The 18,862-nt window shown below is 43.1% G+C and overlaps 1 protein-coding gene across 3 annotated transcripts in view; it reads right to left on the minus strand.

The window, feature by feature from the left end:
• Window positions 1–1,025: 1,025 nt before the first annotated feature.
• Window positions 1,026–18,862, minus strand: part of KIF5C (kinesin family member 5C) — a 49,845-nt gene continuing 32,008 nt past the window's right edge. For 2 of the 3 annotated variants that reach the window (XM_072122196.1, XM_072122198.1), the window contains 14 exons: window positions 18,763–18,831; window positions 18,119–18,325; window positions 17,439–17,585; window positions 16,562–16,750; window positions 15,237–15,354; window positions 14,170–14,246; window positions 13,729–13,838; window positions 12,361–12,462; window positions 11,737–11,797; window positions 11,383–11,454; window positions 9,949–10,053; window positions 9,402–9,618; window positions 8,743–8,859; window positions 1,026–4,949 (listed from right to left, as the gene is read on the minus strand). In XM_072122196.1, the coding sequence (XP_071978297.1) occupies window positions 8,750–8,859; window positions 9,402–9,618; window positions 9,949–10,053; window positions 11,383–11,454; window positions 11,737–11,797; window positions 12,361–12,462; window positions 13,729–13,838; window positions 14,170–14,246; window positions 15,237–15,354; window positions 16,562–16,750; window positions 17,439–17,585; window positions 18,119–18,325; window positions 18,763–18,831 (1,584 nt within the window). In that variant the 3' untranslated portion in view covers window positions 1,026–4,949; window positions 8,743–8,749. The remainder of the gene's footprint in view (window positions 4,950–8,742; window positions 8,860–9,401; window positions 9,619–9,948; window positions 10,054–11,382; window positions 11,455–11,736; window positions 11,798–12,360; window positions 12,463–13,728; window positions 13,839–14,169; window positions 14,247–15,236; window positions 15,355–16,561; window positions 16,751–17,438; window positions 17,586–18,118; window positions 18,326–18,762; window positions 18,832–18,862) is intronic. The other variant, XM_072122197.1, reaches the window with a different exon arrangement.

An 18,862-nucleotide genomic window follows, 5' to 3' on the forward strand; every position in this document is an offset into this window, starting at 1 on the left:
TCACGTCCCCGCTAACTTTTGGGAAACTTTATTGACCTAATATGTAAATTTCGTTATGCGGCTACTGGGGCGTGGAGTAGCCGGCACGAGGCTACACGGCGCGGCTACTCCACGCCCCAGTAGCCACATTACTCCTCCTACCCTGTTGTGTGCGTCGCGCAGCTCCTCGTAGCTGCACACCCTCGTCCGACAAGCCGGCTACTACGCATGCCCAGTAGCTCCGGCCTCGGAGCTGGGACTGCCATCATGACGGACGAGGGCGTGCAGCTACGAGGAGCTGCGCGCCACACGCAACAGGGTAGGAGGAGTAACGTGGCTGCTTGGGCGTGGAGTAGCCGCGCCGTGTAGCCTCGTGCCCAGATACTCCACGCCCCAGTAGCCGCATAACTAAATTTACATATTAGGTCAATAAAGTTTCCCAAAAGTTAGCGGGGACGTGAGGATTAGCTCTAAAAAGGGCTATCCTCACGTCCCTTACATCCACCTACCACCTGATCTACCTTTATAGGTAGATTCGTGGTGGTAGGTTCCCTTTAATGAGTCAGAAGAACTCCTGGGATGTGTTACCAGAGACTCTCTGCATGTTGTAATCTCACACAGTTGGAGGGGAGAAATGCTCCTGACAGTGTAGCAGCCTGTGAAGTACCGGTACAGAGAGGCTCTGGTAACACCGCCAAAGCTCTTCAGGCTCATTAGCATAATTTTAAAAGTTGATATTAGAAAGAAGGAGGCCATGGATAACACAAATAAGAAGATACCACAGTCCCTGGATCTATGAGTAATGTCCCTGGTTTATCAGGATGGATTGTGATGGAAATTTCCTTTAATTATTACACAAAGGTCTTGGACTTCCTTAAAAGTGAAGATCCACGAGATAAAGATGTATCACAGGGGGCGGTCAGTCATTACAAAGAGAAACATTACCAGTAGAAAACATATATTTTTAGCATCCGCATCGACGATACATTTTACATTTCGTGCTTTCAACCCATAATTTATAAGAAGAAGGGACTGACACGGGAATGTAAAGTGGAATTCAATTTTATTTTTGAATTTTTTTTTTTTTTCTCCGCTTGACATTTCCAGATAAAATACCATGCAATCTGTCAGTGTATCATCCACCTGTCATAGTAAGAGCTGGAGACTTGTCCTGGGGGGGGGGGGGGGGAGATTCCTGCAAGACCCTTTTTGCAGCCGCAACACTTTGAAATATGTTACAGATCAAACTGTCGGCAAAAAAATTGCAAAAAAAAAAAGCCTTTACAGAAAAAAATTCTGATGTTTTTTTTGTTTTTTCAATCTTCCATCTGAAAATGACACATTTCCGATATTTTTTCCCCTGATATGAAGGCTACAAGACATATACACAGGACACAATCACTATCCGACATGTACAGCGCTACAAAAAGCCGATTCCTCTATTCCCAACCGTGAATATTGGAAATTTTAATTTCTAGGAAAAACAGAAAATATATACATTTACAAAATGAAATTGGCACCAAAAAAATAAAAATAGAAATTAAATGACGTTTTTTAATCCGAGGTTTTGTAATTACAGCTGCGAGTGCATAAAGTGTTTCTGAGTAGGTTACATCTTAATAAATTATTTAAGTTCAAAAATAAAAAAAAAATAAAAAAGTTAAAAAAAAAAAAAGCCAAAAAAAATCCCATTTATTTGAAATTCACAGTATAAGATTCTTATAGTTGCAAAAAAAACTTCTCCTAATATTAAAAGGGTTAAAGCCTGTAAATCTTTTTAAATCTTTTTATTTTATTTTATTTTTATATAAAATTGACAATATATTACCGATTTCCGGCCCGTTTTTTGGGGGGATAATATTTGATTAGATGAGGCTTTTCCTGCTGCGTTAAGCAGAAGTCGAGGTGAGGGACTTGATCTCTCAATAAGGGAATAGTGAGGATCTATCAGGGGAAAATAGCTCCTAAATTTTTAATGTTTTTTTATTTTATTTTTTTTTAAATTAAAAATTGAATTGATTAATTAATTAAACTACTGGATCACCGTTTAAGTTGGTTATAATTCTCCCAAATTTTCCCAATATTAAATTTCTTTGCCTAGAGGTTTAGTTTAGGATCAGAAAGAACAAGTCTGTCCAAGAACAGCGCCGCCCCTGTCCATAGGTTGTGTCCGGTATTGCACCTCTATTGGAGTTTCCGGATTTAGAATCCTACAGCATGCATTGGGTGTAGCAGAGATGCTTTACTAATCTTATACAACTCCTCCAATGTCCATCTCTGGAAAATATTTCACAATGAGTCCGAAAATCTGATTGGCTGATCAGATACTGACATCATCGCGAAAAAATGCTGTCAACCGGTCACAACCCAAGTCAAAAACTAAGGCCGCCCATTGACCCAAACTTACCAAACCTTAGGCACATGGTCATTCACATGATTGGGACCAGATCACAGCCCCCATAGACCTCTATGGCTCCAAGCTCGGCCGCTTGTCTAACCATGGAGGGAGGAGGAGTAAAGAGCGCTAGCCCCTCCCCTGTCTCCTCCCAGCCCTGTTCTCGCCTGGGATCCAGTCCGGGTGAGCACACGGCCATATGAATGTACCCTAAAGGTGATTTTTTTTTTTTTTTTAACTAGGCATAATATTTTATTTCTGGGGCTAAAAAAAAATTATATATTTTTTTTAATAGTTTTATTTAATTTTTTGTTCTGAGACAAATTCCTGAATGAGAAGATTCAGCAAAAATACTGAATCTACAATACAATATTGTACATAAAATATTTGTTCTTTAAAGAGGTTTTCCATGACTACAAACTGGTGGCAGATTCTTAAAGGGGTTGGTCACTCTTTAATAAATCATTTCCTGTGTCTTTGCCTCCCTTGAGAGCTTTCCCTGTTCTCCCCATGCTGCCCTCTGCATATATACACGGCTTCCTCTCTCTCACTGCTCTTGGCCGTCCTCATGGCGTCTCCCACTGCGTCTTACTTTTTACACACACAGGAAAAGGGGAGGGAGCAGGATGAGTCATAATAGCCTGCTGCAGCTCCTCCTATTCAGCAGAGCTCAGGCATGTAAACTAGGAATCACGGAGAGTCTGGTCACAGCACAAAAGTAAGAAGCAGGACAGCTGAATCGCTTGGTGAACATTCAAGAATTATCCACAAGGCAATAAAGGCACATGGAAAACTTATGTAAAAGAGTGGCCAACCCCTTTAATACAGGCTATCAATATAAGATTGTTGGGTCAGACTCCCAGCACCCTCCCCGATCAGTTGATATAAAAGACCAGACTCGTCTGTCAAGTGTTGTGCCCCCTTCAGTTCTGTACATTGCTGGGCTTCTACCTGTAATACCTGACATAGCCACTGATAACAATTTGGCGCTGTTGTGCACCCCTACCTCTGAGTTGCATGAAGTCAAACCCTCCTCAACCCGATACTAAGTATAGGCCATCAATTTTCTAGTCCTGAACAATCTTCATCATATAAATTTGAGGTTGTATTTATTTTGACACTTCCCCAAACCCAATATATCCCATCCCCCCTCTAGCCCGGGGGAGGGGGGGTCAACATGTTCCTGATTTAGATGAAATATTAGCTTCATTTACAGTATAAATTAACATATAAGCAACAACAACAAAAAAATTATTCACAATAAAAAAAAAAAATAACAAAAAAAACAACAATAATTTATCTAAAAATAAAATAGAAAAAAAAAACGACAAAAAAAAAATAAAAATCTTAGACTATTGTACACGGAGAGCGTATAGTACAGGACAGACCCTTCCAGCAGCTTCACCGAAAATTGTCTAATGTAAGTCTTTAGTTCTGTAACGCAAGATCCACGTACTAAGAGACCACGGACCGGCAGTAACTCCTCGGGGAAAGGAGGTTTTTTGTTTGTTTTTTTTTTCTTTGTTTTTGTTTTTTGTTTTTTTTAGATCTTAAACTGGCACATAAAGGTTATAAAGAAGGCATAAAAGTCATCTTTGCAAATGTAAATGGTGTCAAGCTTTACCCTGGGCGCCGCCATATCGGCCGCAGTGGTGTCGGGCTTGTTGAATACATTCAAAACTCGTCTGCGATGTGTGTATGTGGTGGGGGGGGGGGGGGTATTATGAAAAATTATGTCCGCTGTGACCGGGAATCTACTCCAAAGGATGTCAAGGGTATCCATATTAACCAGGGGGTGTCTAGGAATTAAACATTTCTAAAATTTCTAAAAAGAAGAGCGCCCCCATGTGTCTTCAGGCTGTGGATGGTATTGCGGTCAGTCCCATTCACAATAATGAAGTCTTCCTATAATGCCAAGAACAATCTACGGTCAGTGGGTCGTAATTTGGGAAGAAAGCAGCCAGATAGCTCTGATCAGAAAATCTTGGAAGCTTTCCTCTGAAAAAAAAAACAAAAAAAAACAGCGCCACACCTGACCATGGTTGGTGCCGGTATTGCAGTTGTATAGAGATGAATGGGGCTTAGTTGCAATACCAAATACTACCCATGTTGAGGTGTAGTGCTGTTTCTGGAAAAAAAAGAAGCCATGTTTTTCATACTTTGGACAACCCCTTTAAGATATAAGCCCCTCCCCTTGATGTCATGTGGGTTGTCCCCAGCTACCAGTCAGTGATCGATTGCTTAGGTCTTCAGATTAAGGCAAAACCGATATTTCCGAAGCCGCCGCTATAAGGGGAGGGTTTACGAGCAATGATCCAATCAGTAGGCCGTCTTCAGGGGTAAAAATGACACCCCAAAAACAAATGTAGGGGGTCACTGAAGGTCACAGGGGCAGAATTCGGTTAGCGAGTGGGGTCTATACATTACACAGGGTGAGATACGCGGCTCTGTACATCGATGGAGAGTCAGGGCTGAGATTTGGCGATTGTTGAGAGCTCGGGAAGGCGACATGTTTTTTAGGATGGGCGAGCGTGAGGTGGTGGCGCCACATGCTTAGCGATCGTCTTCCAATCTGCTGGAGAGAGAGAAATGTGTAAGTACAGACACCAGCTATGACACAATCTTTACCTAATGATCCATTAGCTTCAAGCAGGGGAAAGCAGTAAAGCAAAACTGAGGCAGCGCAGCAGTCCGCTTTACGTGTGCGCTGCAAAGATTTAGCAGGACAACATGATTTCAATGCGTTTTCGATTTTTTTAAACCCCCAAAGTTAAAGGGGTTTTTCCAAGTTATTGTTATTAATGAATTATCTACTGGTCAGCAATATTGGATCAGTGGGGGGGGGGGGGGTCCAACACTGTTCCAGCCCCATTTTGAGTGTAGTGGCCGACCCCTGTAACTGCAGCTGAGTTCCTAAACACCTGAATAGGAGCTGAGCTGTAGATCACAGCTCTGGACACTATTTTACCTAAAGTCAATGTTTAAAATTATGCTAATGAAACCTGAGGGGCTACCTCTGGTTTTTCAGACTGTTACACTGTCTCACCCTCCCCCCATGAAGGGCTTACTACACTAGTGATGGGGGAGCCAGGGGAAGGTTATGCTTATGACCCAGAAGGGTTTTGAGGGGGCGTTACCAGAGCCCCTCAGTGCTGTAGCTTCACAGACTGTTACACTGTGCAGGAGCACTTCCCCCTCCCACAGTGTAAGATTACATCGGGATGATGCTGAGGCAGCAGGTTAGAAGAGGGAGACAGTGTAACAGCCTATGAAGCTACAGCATGGGGGGCACTGTTAATGCCACCCAGAGCCTTTCTGGCTCATTAGCATCATTTTAAAGGTTGATTTTAGAAGGAAGGAGGCCATGGATATAACAAGATTGCACAGTCCCGGTGCCTGGATCCATGAGTAATGTCCCTGGTTTATCATGAAGGATATTGAGGGTAGATTTCCTTTAATGACATTTCTATAGGTCAACAATATCGGATTTGTATGGGACTCCCCACACTGATTTGCTATGTCTGGTAGCCTTCTGGTAACAGAATGAAGCTGAAAGTACAGCTCCATTTTCTGTATAGTGGCCGATCCCAGGAACTGCAGCCACAATGAATATAATATATAATATAGAATATAATATAATGAATAGGAGCTGAGCTGCAGTTCCCAGTCCCGGCCACTATACAGAGAGTGGAGTTGGATTTCCAACTCTGTTCGGTCATATAAACATTAGACCGGATTGATCCAATAACATTCCCCTCCAAATCCCAGAAAAGCATCTATATATGACATATTCCAGGGGGACAGGGGGGGCTACAGAAAGTTTGAGATGACAGTGTGGAATAAAGTTGTTTTTGGGTCTCTGTTGCCCCCATTGTTCTCCTGTGAGACAGTGAATCAATAATAGAGTCTCCCTTGTACTAGAGGGTCTCTCTCTGGTTATTACAACTAAATATTAACCAGAGTAACCATCAGATATCCTGGTGAGACGCTCGGTTTCCTCCTGCAGGATGTGCAATCACTAATCCGACCTCCTGAGCCCAGCGAGGCTTAGAGGAGGTTCCCTATATACAGGTGAGGGGTAGAGGGGGTTATCAGAGGGGGAGGAGGTGACAACCAGGGGGATTCACATCACTGACAACTACTGCGGATATTATAATGTGAGGTCACTAACTACCCGACCACCAGGGGGCAGGGAAGAGTCTGGTTTTTCTCCCATTGCCTTTAACATTCAGCCTCTTCTCAGCCCAGATTGGCTGATAACAGAGAATAAACATTGACATTCCTGAGACATTGGGGCAGATTTACCTACCTGGTCTATTCGCGATCCAGCGGCGCGTTCTCTGCGGTGGATTCGGGTCCGGCCGGGATTCACTAAGGTAGTTCCTCCGACGTCCACCAGGTGTCGCTGCTGCGCTGAAGAGCATCGGAACTCACTGGAGTTCACCGAGCCATCGTGGGTGCAGGTAAGCGCGTGTCGAGCGACCCTTTTTTTTTTTTTTTTCTAATGTGGCGGTTTATCCGAATCCGTCGGGTTTTCATTCAACCAGGCCCCCCCGATTTCCGTCGCGTGCATGCCGGCGCCGATGCGCCACAATCTGATCGCGTGCGCCAAAATCCCGGTGCAATCCAGGGAAAATCGGAAATATTCGGGTAACACGTCAGGAAAACGTGAATCGGGCCCTTAGTAAATGACCCCCATTGTCCGAACACCAATGTCAAACATAAGTCAAGGCCAGGATGCTGAAGGCCATGGAATATAATAGACCCTCTTTACATATACAATTCAGAACACAATTACACGTGAAAGATCAGAGATCGCGATAATTGATCAAGCAAATATATAATCCCATAGGATTGTGGGTAAGTTGTAGATTGATGGGGGTCCGACTAATTGAAACTCTATGGACTATAAGAATGGGGGTCCCTTGTATTTGCTTCTACCATCTGAATCCATCCTGATAAACCAGGATCCAGGCACCAGGACTGTGATAATCTTATATTTCTTATCCATGGCCTCCTTCCTTCTAAAATCTAAACTAATAAGCCATAAGGGCTATGGGGGTGTTACCTAAGCACTTCTGTCCTGCAGCTTCATAGGTTGTTACACTGTGCAGGAGCACTTCCTCCTCTTACTTTTTGAAATTACATCAGGAAGAGGGACTTGGAAGTGCTGAGAGAGCAGGGAGACAGTGTAACGGCCTGTAAAGTTACAGCATGGAGGTGCTCTGGTAATTCACCCCAGAGCCCTTCGGGCTCATTAGCATAATTTTAGAAAGTATATTTTAGAAGAAAGGAAGCCATGGATATCAAATATTACCACAGTCACGATGCCTGCATCTATGTGTAATGTCCCTGGATTTTGATGAAGTGGTGTTTGGGCAGGAATGACTGATATGGTTAGGGGGTAAAAATGTATTTTTGAAATAAAAAGCCCTTTAGGTATTAAATAATCTGTAATATACAAACTGTATCACAGCAGTGAATCCCATACTAAACCGACAGCCCCCTATATACATACTGTATAATGCTGTCAATTTATAGTAAGGTCTGTATAATACGGTGGTCTGAATAGGCCCCAATACATGCTAGACATTAGAATGTGAAAAGCTCTAAAACTGCTGCCTAGTGGCAAATATGTGGAATAACAGGGTTAGGGTCAACATGTCTGCGTCTAAAATAATAGTAATCATATATTATAATAATGTATGTATGTATATAGATATCATTGTATACAGCAGAGGCTGGACTCCTGTAATGTACAATGCGGAGGTGCAATAGTCATTTCCCCCACAGTAAAATTTCTGCTCCGCTCCCCACTTCATTCAGAAGAAGGCAGCGATAACTGGGGGATTTCAGCTCTGAAGCTGCAAGTGTGAAAATGCAGCTGTGGACTGTACCACAGGATCAGTACCAGACATCACCAGCGATCCGTGACAATGGGGCTCATTTACTAAGCGTCTGTCGGACGCATTTTCGTCGGAATTCCCAATGATTTCCGCTTTGTGCCAAATTGGCGCACACGATCAGATTTTGGTGCATTGGAACCGGCTTGCACGCGACAGAAATGGGGGGGGGGGCGTGGCCATCGGACAACCCGACGGCTTCAGACAACGCACGGGATTTAACAATTAGAAATGTATCGCAAGACGCGCACTTACAAGCACCGGGAAGAAGAAGGTGAAGGCGCAGAAGTGACGGATTCAGTAACTTGGGCGCATGAGCTTCATGAATCGCGCCAGAACCAAATCCTCATCGGACAACGCACCGCAGGATCGTGACTGGACCGGGTAAGTAAATCTGCCCCAACGTGTCAGTTCATGTCAGGATGACGTCAGCGCTTATGATGGATGTGCCAGGAGAACACTTACCTCTCCATTACTTGGTGTTGTGGTAGTATGATGAGTGCACAGACCCTCCTCCTCCTCGGATGGCGTTTACGGCTGTAGGGGACGACGCCTGGTAATGTCCAGCGCGAATTGGTTTTGCTAGATTAAAAGAGAAAATGTTTTGTGAGATTCTGTTGTCGGCTGTTTCCCTCTGTCCCATAAACGGTGACTGGTGAGGGGGTCACTTATAGTCACTTTTCATGGGGTCCCCAAGACTAATAATGGCTGGGCATCTAAGCAGCCATCCCCTGTCAATCATGCAATAGTCCATCCCGCTGATACGTGCTAAATATTTTTACATTTAACCAGATTATGACCCCCTGGTAACTAAACATCTGTTTCTTATTAGCAGAAATATGGATTTATATTCCAGGATCGTAGCTGTACTTGATTGAACCCTCACAACACCGCACCTCCTCTCTGCTCAGAGTAAGGGCCGCATTAGGCTGCTGGTTAGATATTACAGCAGGAGCTAGAGCGCAGTATGAAAGCAGATATCAAAGAACACAGCAGTGTGAGGACACTTTACCAGTGCTCCAAGTCCAGCTACAATCCTGGAATACAAATGCATTGTTCACAGTCCTGCTGCCAATATAACACTCCACACAAGAAAGGTCCGATTACACAGCTTCAGCGCTCACCAATCTGAGCTGAGTGCACTCTCCGTGCCATGTTCTTTGCCCTGACAGCTTCCTTGATGCGGTCAACCTCCTGCTGGTAGCGCTTGCGGTCCCTCATGGCGTTCTCTTTGGCTTCCTTAAGTGCTCCTTCCAGTGCCTTGACTCGCTCTGCTGTCGCCCGAAGACGTTTCTCCAGTTTAGGAAGTTCACAGCGCAGATCCGCATTGTCCCGGACAAGCTGCAAAAAGCAAAAGGGACCCAGGAGAGGCCGAAATTACAAAGTGTGTGTATGGGGGGGCCCTAATCACTCTCAAATTTCATACACATGCACTCCTGGCTGACCCAAGCATGCAGGTGTATTAGCCTTTTAGCTTGTTACTAGTCTTAAAACATCATCTCTTATATCTGTTCCCTACGGAAGCCCAGTAGGTACATCGCAGGACAGGGAATAAGTTCTGCATCAAGGCTGATCTGCTCTAGTTTATGCACTAGCACCACCTAGTGGACATATAAATGTACCATTCAGCGCGCTCTGCTGCGGATCACTGCATAGGACGACGTTTCTCACCTGTTTGTGAACCTTCGTCAGCTGCTCCAGATTGTTCTCCAGGAAGGAGATCTTCTGTTTCTGCGCTGCACTTCCCCCGGCGTCATCGCTGTCCAACTCCACACTCTGCAAACACATCAAGATCTTACCCAGGACTAGTCCAGGAATAAAGGGCAAGAAAAACCATCATCTCGGACATGATAAAGGGCGCACAGGCCAGCATCCTCCTGTTCACACAGTGCAGCTTTTCAGAATCTCTCTTTTTGCCAAAGAAACACGGCAGTGACGGACTCCTTGTATTGTACATCCATAAAAATTGATGTATGATCACAAAACATTGGAATAAGGATTCTAGATTTATATCAGGACTGCAGCTAATTCCACTGCTATCTGCTGCTCCAGTGGGCTCTCGACATTATCAGTCTTCTTCCCCCTCTGACAGCTGACAATATTCAGTACTTTCTTTCTGGAAGGCGTCTTCTCAGCTATACTACAGGGACTCTGATCCTTTCCTGACAAGCAGGTCAAGAAGCTACTTCTATTGGCTGCAATGAGCAAGGAAGTGGTGAGATGGATTGAAGATGTGTTCCCCTTTAAAGGGAACCTGTCATTGGGTTTTAATCCATTAAACTAATAGCTCTCTCAGGTTAGGGTATGAAATGTCCTCTCTAGAATACCCTCTTTTATGTGAAATCTCACCCGTTTACCTATAAATTATCTCGCCTAAAGTCAGGCAAATAGGACTCTCGTCTCTGCATTTTCACCATGAGATGAGTCAAGTTTAGTTGTTGCAGGGGTAGTGTCACTTCAGACTCAAAATTTGGTTCTATAGTTTCTATAAATATGTGACTGGTGTCAAGTTAGAGATAAGAATTTCATCTTTCAGATGACATCAGGATTATGGTTCTTTGAGCTACAGATCTGGACATAGAGGCAGTTAAAATAGTCAGGAACTGGATCTTTACTTGCAGTCTTTAGCTGCCTCCGGTTCTGTAGCTCACAAAGCCACAAACCTTATGCGGTCTGAAAGATGAGATCCCTTTCTTTAGTACAACACGAGTGTCAGGTCCTACAGAACCAAAGCTAGATGTTTCTGAAACGGCACTACCCCTTTTACTACTAAACTTGTCTCATTTCATGTAAAAAATGAGGTGAGAAGAGTCATATTTGCCTGACTTTGGAGTAAGGCAATGATTTTACATTAAAGAGGGAATTCTACAAAGGACATTACATCCCCTAATCGGGGGCTAACAGTTTAATGGGGTAAAATCTGGTGACAGGTTCCCTTTATGTGTCTGCTATAAATTCGAACACCAGGTGGCACCATATACAGAAACATCATAGCTTTTCCTACTACGTCCCTTTAACTGGGTGCATGCATAAATGTCGCCTTTTCTAGACATTTGCTTCAAAAATGACTCTGTTGCTAGGAAAATATCACAGTAAAACACAAACCTTCTTCACTCTGGTGGTGAGATCCTGGACAAAGAGTCTGCGCAGGTTGTGTAAGGTCTGAAGTTCCCGGGCCTAAGGGATTAATAGAGTTTTAGGATCAATAGATATGAAATATACACGTCCAAAATGACTGAATACTAGGGAATGCCTCTGATGTGACTAATAGGTAAAGTGATGGGACCTGGGATGCGGTGGGGGGGGAGGCCCCCCTGATGTTACCAATAGCCGAACTGGAAAATTCGGGAAGGGCTCTGATGTGACTAATGGGGAAGTAACGTAGGACCTAGATTTAGGATTTGGGAAAGAACCAAGGATGACATGATAATCCCATTTGAGTCCATGCAGGTCACCTACCACCGTCTCCTCCAGTCCTTTGAGATCCTCCCGTGATTGTTCTCTCTTCTCATTAAGTTGCCTATAGATATAAGACACAGACGATAATTCCTATTTAGTTAGGACATGACAGGTAGAACACTCTATATTACATGATACAATAATACATTCATCATTTTGAGACTGAATAAACCAAAGGAAGCAAAAGCTGTGAGGCGAGTTGAGCCTCTCGCCTCAGGCGGCACCAACTGGAGGAAAGTAGAGGCGGCAAAGTTATCTGCTACAAAGCAGGACCCAGCGATTAAAATGAGTGTCTCTTCAAACCTGATGTCAGCATGAGTGTGAAACTGCATGGAGAACTCACATACTAAGAAAAAATAACATGATACATTATTACTGTTTTATGGTTAGTAGTAGACAAAATAGGTTCATTCCTGCACAAAGCTGAGTCACTGAGTGACTGAAAAACTTCCAGGCCCCTTCTGTGCTGCACTATGACTTCTGCAATCTGTTACATTACTACTGATTACAATGTATTTCTAGTATGAATGAGCTCCCTCTAGTGGTGGCAGCAAGCAGACAAAACTGTTGAGAGTAAATTCATAAATTCATAGTAAATAGCTAGGGGTGGGGGGAGGCGCTTACACAAGTTTCTGCAGCTCCATCTCTCTCTGCTCATCTTCAGACTTCAGCTTCTCATAGTCAGAGGTCAGTTTGTCTTTCTGGAGCTGCAGCTTCTGGTTGAGGCTAAAAGACATAAAAACAGGATAAGGAGACTGTACTTCAATGTATATAAAACTTTGATGTACCAAATGCAATAACAGTGTAGCCAATTCACATCCACCATCCCCATTACTTAGTTACTGTAAGGCAGAGGCACCTTGGATCTTGCAGAAGCACATGCACCCTCTGCATCAGTAGATACATATTTTGGTAAAGGCTTATTAAATGTAACTACTTATTAAAAAACTTGGGGAAAAAAATGGGAAAAAAGACAAAAAGCATCTATTTGGCTAATTCTAAAAAAAACTGTGTTCAGGTTAACAGACTTTGCAAAAAACATTGTTAAAGAGTCTATAGGATGAGGAAAGATGTTCCAAGATTGTAGCTCTCCGTGTGTAAAGGGGAGTATCCTGACATAGCATTTTTCTTTGCATTAAGCTGCTCCATAGCCCTCTTCTCTGCTCTGAGTAAAAGCTGTAGCAAGCTTCTGGTTGAATAATACAGCATTTATTTAACAAAGGGGAGTTGTGGAATGCATCCATCCTAGAATATAAATCCAGATTTCACAGTCCTGCTGCTACTAACAATGATAACACAGCACTCTAGAGAAAATACCTAACACTGGCTGCACAGAGAACAGCAGTGTGAGGAACCACCATCAAAGAAATACCTTCAATCCTGGAACATAAATCCACATTTCACAGTCCTGCTGCTACTAACAATGATAACACAGCACTCTAGAGACAATACCTAACACTGGCTGCACAGAGAACAGCAGTGTGAGGAACCACCATCAAAGCAATATCTACAATCCTGGAACATAAATCCACATTTCACAGTCCTGCTGCTACTAACAATGATAACACAGCACTCTAGAGACAATACCTAACACTGGCTGCACAGAGAACAGCAGTGTGAGGAACCACCATCAAAGCAATATCTACAATCCTGGAACATAAATCCACATTTCACAGTCCTGCTGCTACTAACAATGATAACACAGCACTCTAGAGACAATACCTAACACTGGCTGCACAGAGAACAGCAGTGTGAGGAACCACCATCAAAGCAATATCTACAATCCTGGAACATAAATCCATATTTCACAGTCCTGCTGCTATTAGCAACACACAAAAAAGTTATGATCTCTCTAGGACACTACCCAACACTGGCTGCAGAGCTTTTATTGGTTGAAATGGCTGATACATAATACCTTTAAAGACCAAAAACAGCGACCCCCACAATCCAGCGGTATGCACACAGAACACGGGCCGCCCATTTAAGACTTACTCTTTGAGGTCGTCGATCATCTTCTGCTTCTCTTCTATTTCGTCTCGTAGGCGAGACAGCTGCTTCTGGTGCGCCTCTCGGTGACTCTCCATCTGCTGCTCCAGTGTGTTCTGGTCAGTGGTGATACAAGAACATTGTACTGGGTGTTACCATCCTATAGTATAATATTCTAGAACACAAGATTCGTCATCCTCCACCTCTCTGCAATATTACATGTCCGATATAATCTCATCCAATATAGAGGACCAGGGCCGCCACTAGGAAATTTTGTGGGCCCCCAACAGAATGATAATCTGGCCCTGTGTGCATGGTAAGTTCCTGGGAAGGGGGGAGGGTTTTCTGTGACTAGGGCCCCCTTCTCCTTGGGGCCCCCTGAACACAGTCACATTAAACCCCGCTGATGGCGACCCTGTAGAGGACACTACACAAGACGCGTCTTACCTTCATCTCCTCCGCATCTTGGAGACGGGTCAGGTGTTCTTTCTCCTTATCCTTGAAGGAGACTTCATGCATTTTTTCTGTAATTGAATAATAATCACCTTTATGTATATAGCGCCATCATATTCTGTACCATGATACAAATCATGGGGGATGTATACAAATAAAATAAGACATTACAGAGTAAAAACATGGTCACATCGGAGCAACAGGATTGAGTGCCCTTTCCTTGTGCTACCAATGACACCTGAGCACAATACAGATATGGTATTAAAGGGGGGAGGGATTCTTAGCTTTAATATTACACCAGAACTGTGTCTCTAGGTGCCAGGCATCAGAAGATAATTGGAAAATAAGGAATTTTAGAAATATGCAAATGAGCCTCAGGGGCTTCCATTTACATCACCGACTCTCCGTCAGGGGAAGGGAAGAGGAAGGCATAAGCGCAGAAGGAGAGTGTGAATAATAAGCAGCGGACAGAGTCAGAAAGGGCTTCTGTGACAAACAAGAGAGCCCCTGAGGCTCATTTTACCCAAACAATTGCCATTAACAGCTAAATTAAGAGTGGATGTTGTTTCAGGGGGTTTGCCAATACCAATGACACTTCCATGACACCTGATCACACTACGGATATGGAATTGAAGGGGGGATTCTCAGCTTTTGTATGACCCCAGAACTACGTTTCTAGGTGCGAGAAGATATAAGAATTTGAATTGCGCCTCCATTTTCTCCCAGACTGACAGCAAAAGATTTAATGGAGAAGAAGCTGCAGAGAGACGGAGCTGACAGTCTGCAGAGCTACACGCACCCTCTGCATCTGTAGCTAAACCTGGGCAATGGTGACGGATTGATGCTGTATGTATTTTTAATATATTTTGGTAAAGGTTTAGTAACATTTTACTACTTATTGAAAAACTTTAATGGGGAAAAATGACCAAAAAAGTGGTTATAAATGTATGTATATAATGTTATAAAAAAATTATTTGAAACAATTTAAAAACTATTCTTTTAAAACTATCCAGTTACAGTCGATCATAACATCACAGATCTGATTGGAGACGAGCGATTACCTTGTGCGTGGAGTTTGGCCAGTTCTTCATTGAGAGAATCCAGGGACTCCTCCAGCTGTCTGCGCCTCTGGTCCATGTTCTGCATGTAATCCGTCAGGGACTTTATCTTTGCTTCATGCTGCCAGTGAACAAAAAAAAAATATAGATTCCTCTATAAGGACCTCGCCACAAATAAACACAAATTGTACTAAAGGGAACCTGTCACCAGGAATGTCATTTCTAGCTGGTGACAGGTTACAATATCATATGATGTGCTGATTTTAAAAATGCCTTTGTCGGCATGCCGATTAATTTCAGTACTTTATAAAACGTTATTTCACATTACCTGGCTCCCTGCTAGCAGTGTGTGGTGAGTCCCAGGAGAGATTGGCAGCTGCAGCATGTGTGTGCCTGTGTCTCAGCCTCCACATGTATTATTCCTCTCCTCCGGACCATCCCCTGCCTACTAAATGCACATGACACAAATTGGGGAGGGAACTGGATGAGTATGGAGGAAACTGAGACATCGACACACACAGGCTGCAGCTGCCTCCCCCCTTCCACGGGACTTACCACATGCTGCTAGCAGGGAGCCAGGTAAAGTAAAATAAAGTTTTATAAAGTATTGAAATGATTCAGAATGTTGACAAAGGCATTTTTAAAATCAGCGAAGCATCGGCTATAGGAACCAGATAAAAATGATATTCCTGGCGATAGGTTTGCTTACATTTTTAGAGTAACGCAGTGCCACATACATCCTATAGTAGGGCTATAAACTAATTTATAAATATAAAATTTTTTTTAGATACGCACAACATAAATCCTAGCAAAACCCTTAAAAATCTAGGACCTTGGCTACCAAATCGAGTGCAGTGGTCATAGAACTACAGGCAGTCCCCGGGTTACATACAAGATAGGGTCTGGAGGTTTGTTCTTAAGTTGAATTTGTATGTAAGTCGAAACTGTATATTTTATAATTGAAGTTCTAGACAAAATTTTTTCTTTTGCCCCAGTGACAATTGGAGTTTCAAAAATTTTTGCTGTAATTGGACCAAGGATTATCAATAAAGCTTCATTACAGACACATTACAGCTGATCATTGCAGCCTGGGACTATAGTAAAGTTTCCAGAGAGCTTCACCAGAGGTCACAGTGGTCAGAGGGGTCCGTCTGTAACTATGGGTTGTCTGTAAGTCGGGTGTCCTTAAGTAGGGGACCGCCTGTACATCTATTACCGAGCCTTGTAAGCCAATGACATTCAGGGTATGCTGGACGTTGTAGTGTTACAAGCAATGGAGATCAATTCAGATACAATACTGTCCTTGGCTCCCCTCCCCCGCTACCCACCTGGGAGCTGAGGAGTTGACACGCGGCCAGCTCCTTTTCGGTGGCATTTATTTTGCGGTTTGCTTCGATCTGTGCGGTCTCCAGTTGTTTGCTACGATTGACTAAAGACTTGACTTCGGACTTCATTTTGCTAATGTACAGACGAGCCATGGTGAACTCCTCCTCAATGACGCCATTCACATCGGCCAACTACAAAGGAAGGGGTTAAACAGGTTATATACAAAGCGTCACCACTGAAAACTAAAAGCCGTCCTGTAAAATATAAGCCCTCACACGGTACATTAAAATGAACTGTTGCAAAATGGCTGCACTTGTATCCTATCCACCCGCCTAAAAATTATTCTTTATTATTAATTTATAACAGTTGAGTTTTGAATTCCTGCAAATTCAAAACCATAATAAAAACTTCCAAGAATTAATGATATCGATACAAACAAGGAAATCTTCCATCAAAATCAAGCATGAGGCACTTACTCCTAGGTCCAGGAATCTTTTTATATTTGCGATCCATGGTCTCCTTCCTTCTAAAATCAACTTTTCAAATTATGCTAATGAACCACAAGAGCTCTGATGGGCGTTACCAGAGCCCCGCCATGATGTAGCTTCACAGGCTGTTATAGTGTGCAGGAGCACTACCCTGTCCTCTCCCACTGTGTGAGATTATAGCAGAAGAAGACAGTGTAATGCCCTCAAGAGCCCTTTTGGCGTATTAGCATAATTTTAACAGTTGATTTTAGAAGGCATGAAGCCATGGATAACACATATAAAAAGATTACCCATAGTCACATGCCTGGATCTATTAGTAATGTCCCTGGTTTATCAGGATGGATATTGAAGATAGATTTCCTTTAACATATCGTAAAAGATAAAACTCTACCGTTTTGACATCGTTTGTGCCGATGATGCCCCCGATCTCGCCCAGGTCCTTCAGCAGCAGGTTCAGGATCTCGGTGGCCCTCTTCTTCTGGTGGCTGCTCAGATCTTGCAGTTGACTGAGTTCACGCTGAGTTGTGATCAGACTGGTCTGTGAATGAAGAACATCCCATTCAAATTAGGTTTAAAGTTTGGTTCTTTGTATTCAAAGCTCCACTTTAAACTTCATTCACCCCTTAATGAAAATCTCAAAAAATATCCAGGGGTTGAAATCCTATCCAATCCTATCCAAGTCATACACTGGAGTGGGGCACGGCTTGTTATAGGAGTACTCTGGGAATGATCCTACCCTTAGGACCCCCACTGATCCTGAGAACAAAGTCCCCACCGCCCCAGCCATAAGATCTGTGCAGAAATGCAACATTGCCCCCTACAGCCCCCCCCCCCCCCGCAGAACATGTGCGGTCAAAGACGTAGATAGGGGGCCTAAAGTTTTTGGACTACCAGGACCAGTGTACTGATCCCTAGAGGTCTTATAACGATGGTGACTCTTAGTTAATTGCAACAACTGTCTAATTAATTAAATTTCTGCCCCACCCCTTCAAAAAAATAGGAAAATATTGCAGAAATTTGTAAACAGTATTTAGAAGCAATAGACCAACCGTGAACAGATCAGACTTGTACCGTTTTTTGCGCCAGTTCGTCGGTCAGCTGCTCGTTTGCTTTGGTCTTGTCCTCCACCTCCTGAGACTTCTGGTCATAGTTTACAGCCAGCTCCTCGAGGGCCTGGAGCACTTCCTTGACTTCATCCTTGGCAGCGTCGTTCTCAATCTGAAGTCGGGTCAGCTCCTCTTGGATTTTCTCATAATCTCTGCGAGTTGATGCCAGGAGCTGCCGAAGACAGAAAATTTTTAAAAATTAAAAAAAAAATTATATCAAGACACTAAAAAACAAGACCTTGTTTGCTACAGGGCCTGTATTTGTTGGGATGGTCCCAATTTTTTAGGGACAATCCCAGCAAATTGTCCCAGAAGAAATGAGAATGGGACTCTCGGCATACTTCACAAAACTGGAAAAAATTTATTTTTCTTACAAAAATAGAACTCAGTATTTATAGGGGTTGTTAGAAAATTAATTAACTGTTAGAGGTTTCAGGTCAAAGTAACTATTATTATTTAAGTCATTACAGTTGTTATTATAAAGATTATAGCCTAAAAATTGAAAACATAAAATCCCTGGTGGGTGTAGTAAAAAATTTTTTTTTTTTACAGAAATTGCTTTTAATTACAATATAGAGCTAATGACCCTCATATCAGGCTGCACTTTACCTCATCCTGGTCCAGCATTTGCTGCTTCAGCTTCTCGGCGAGCTGACTCTGCTGATTGATTTCATCATCCTATGAATAAATTAATAGGAGGTATTAATAC

This window comes from Engystomops pustulosus, chromosome 8 (genome assembly GCF_040894005.1).
Source record: "Engystomops pustulosus chromosome 8, aEngPut4.maternal, whole genome shotgun sequence".
NCBI classification, from domain to species: Eukaryota; Metazoa; Chordata; class Amphibia; order Anura; family Leptodactylidae; genus Engystomops; species Engystomops pustulosus.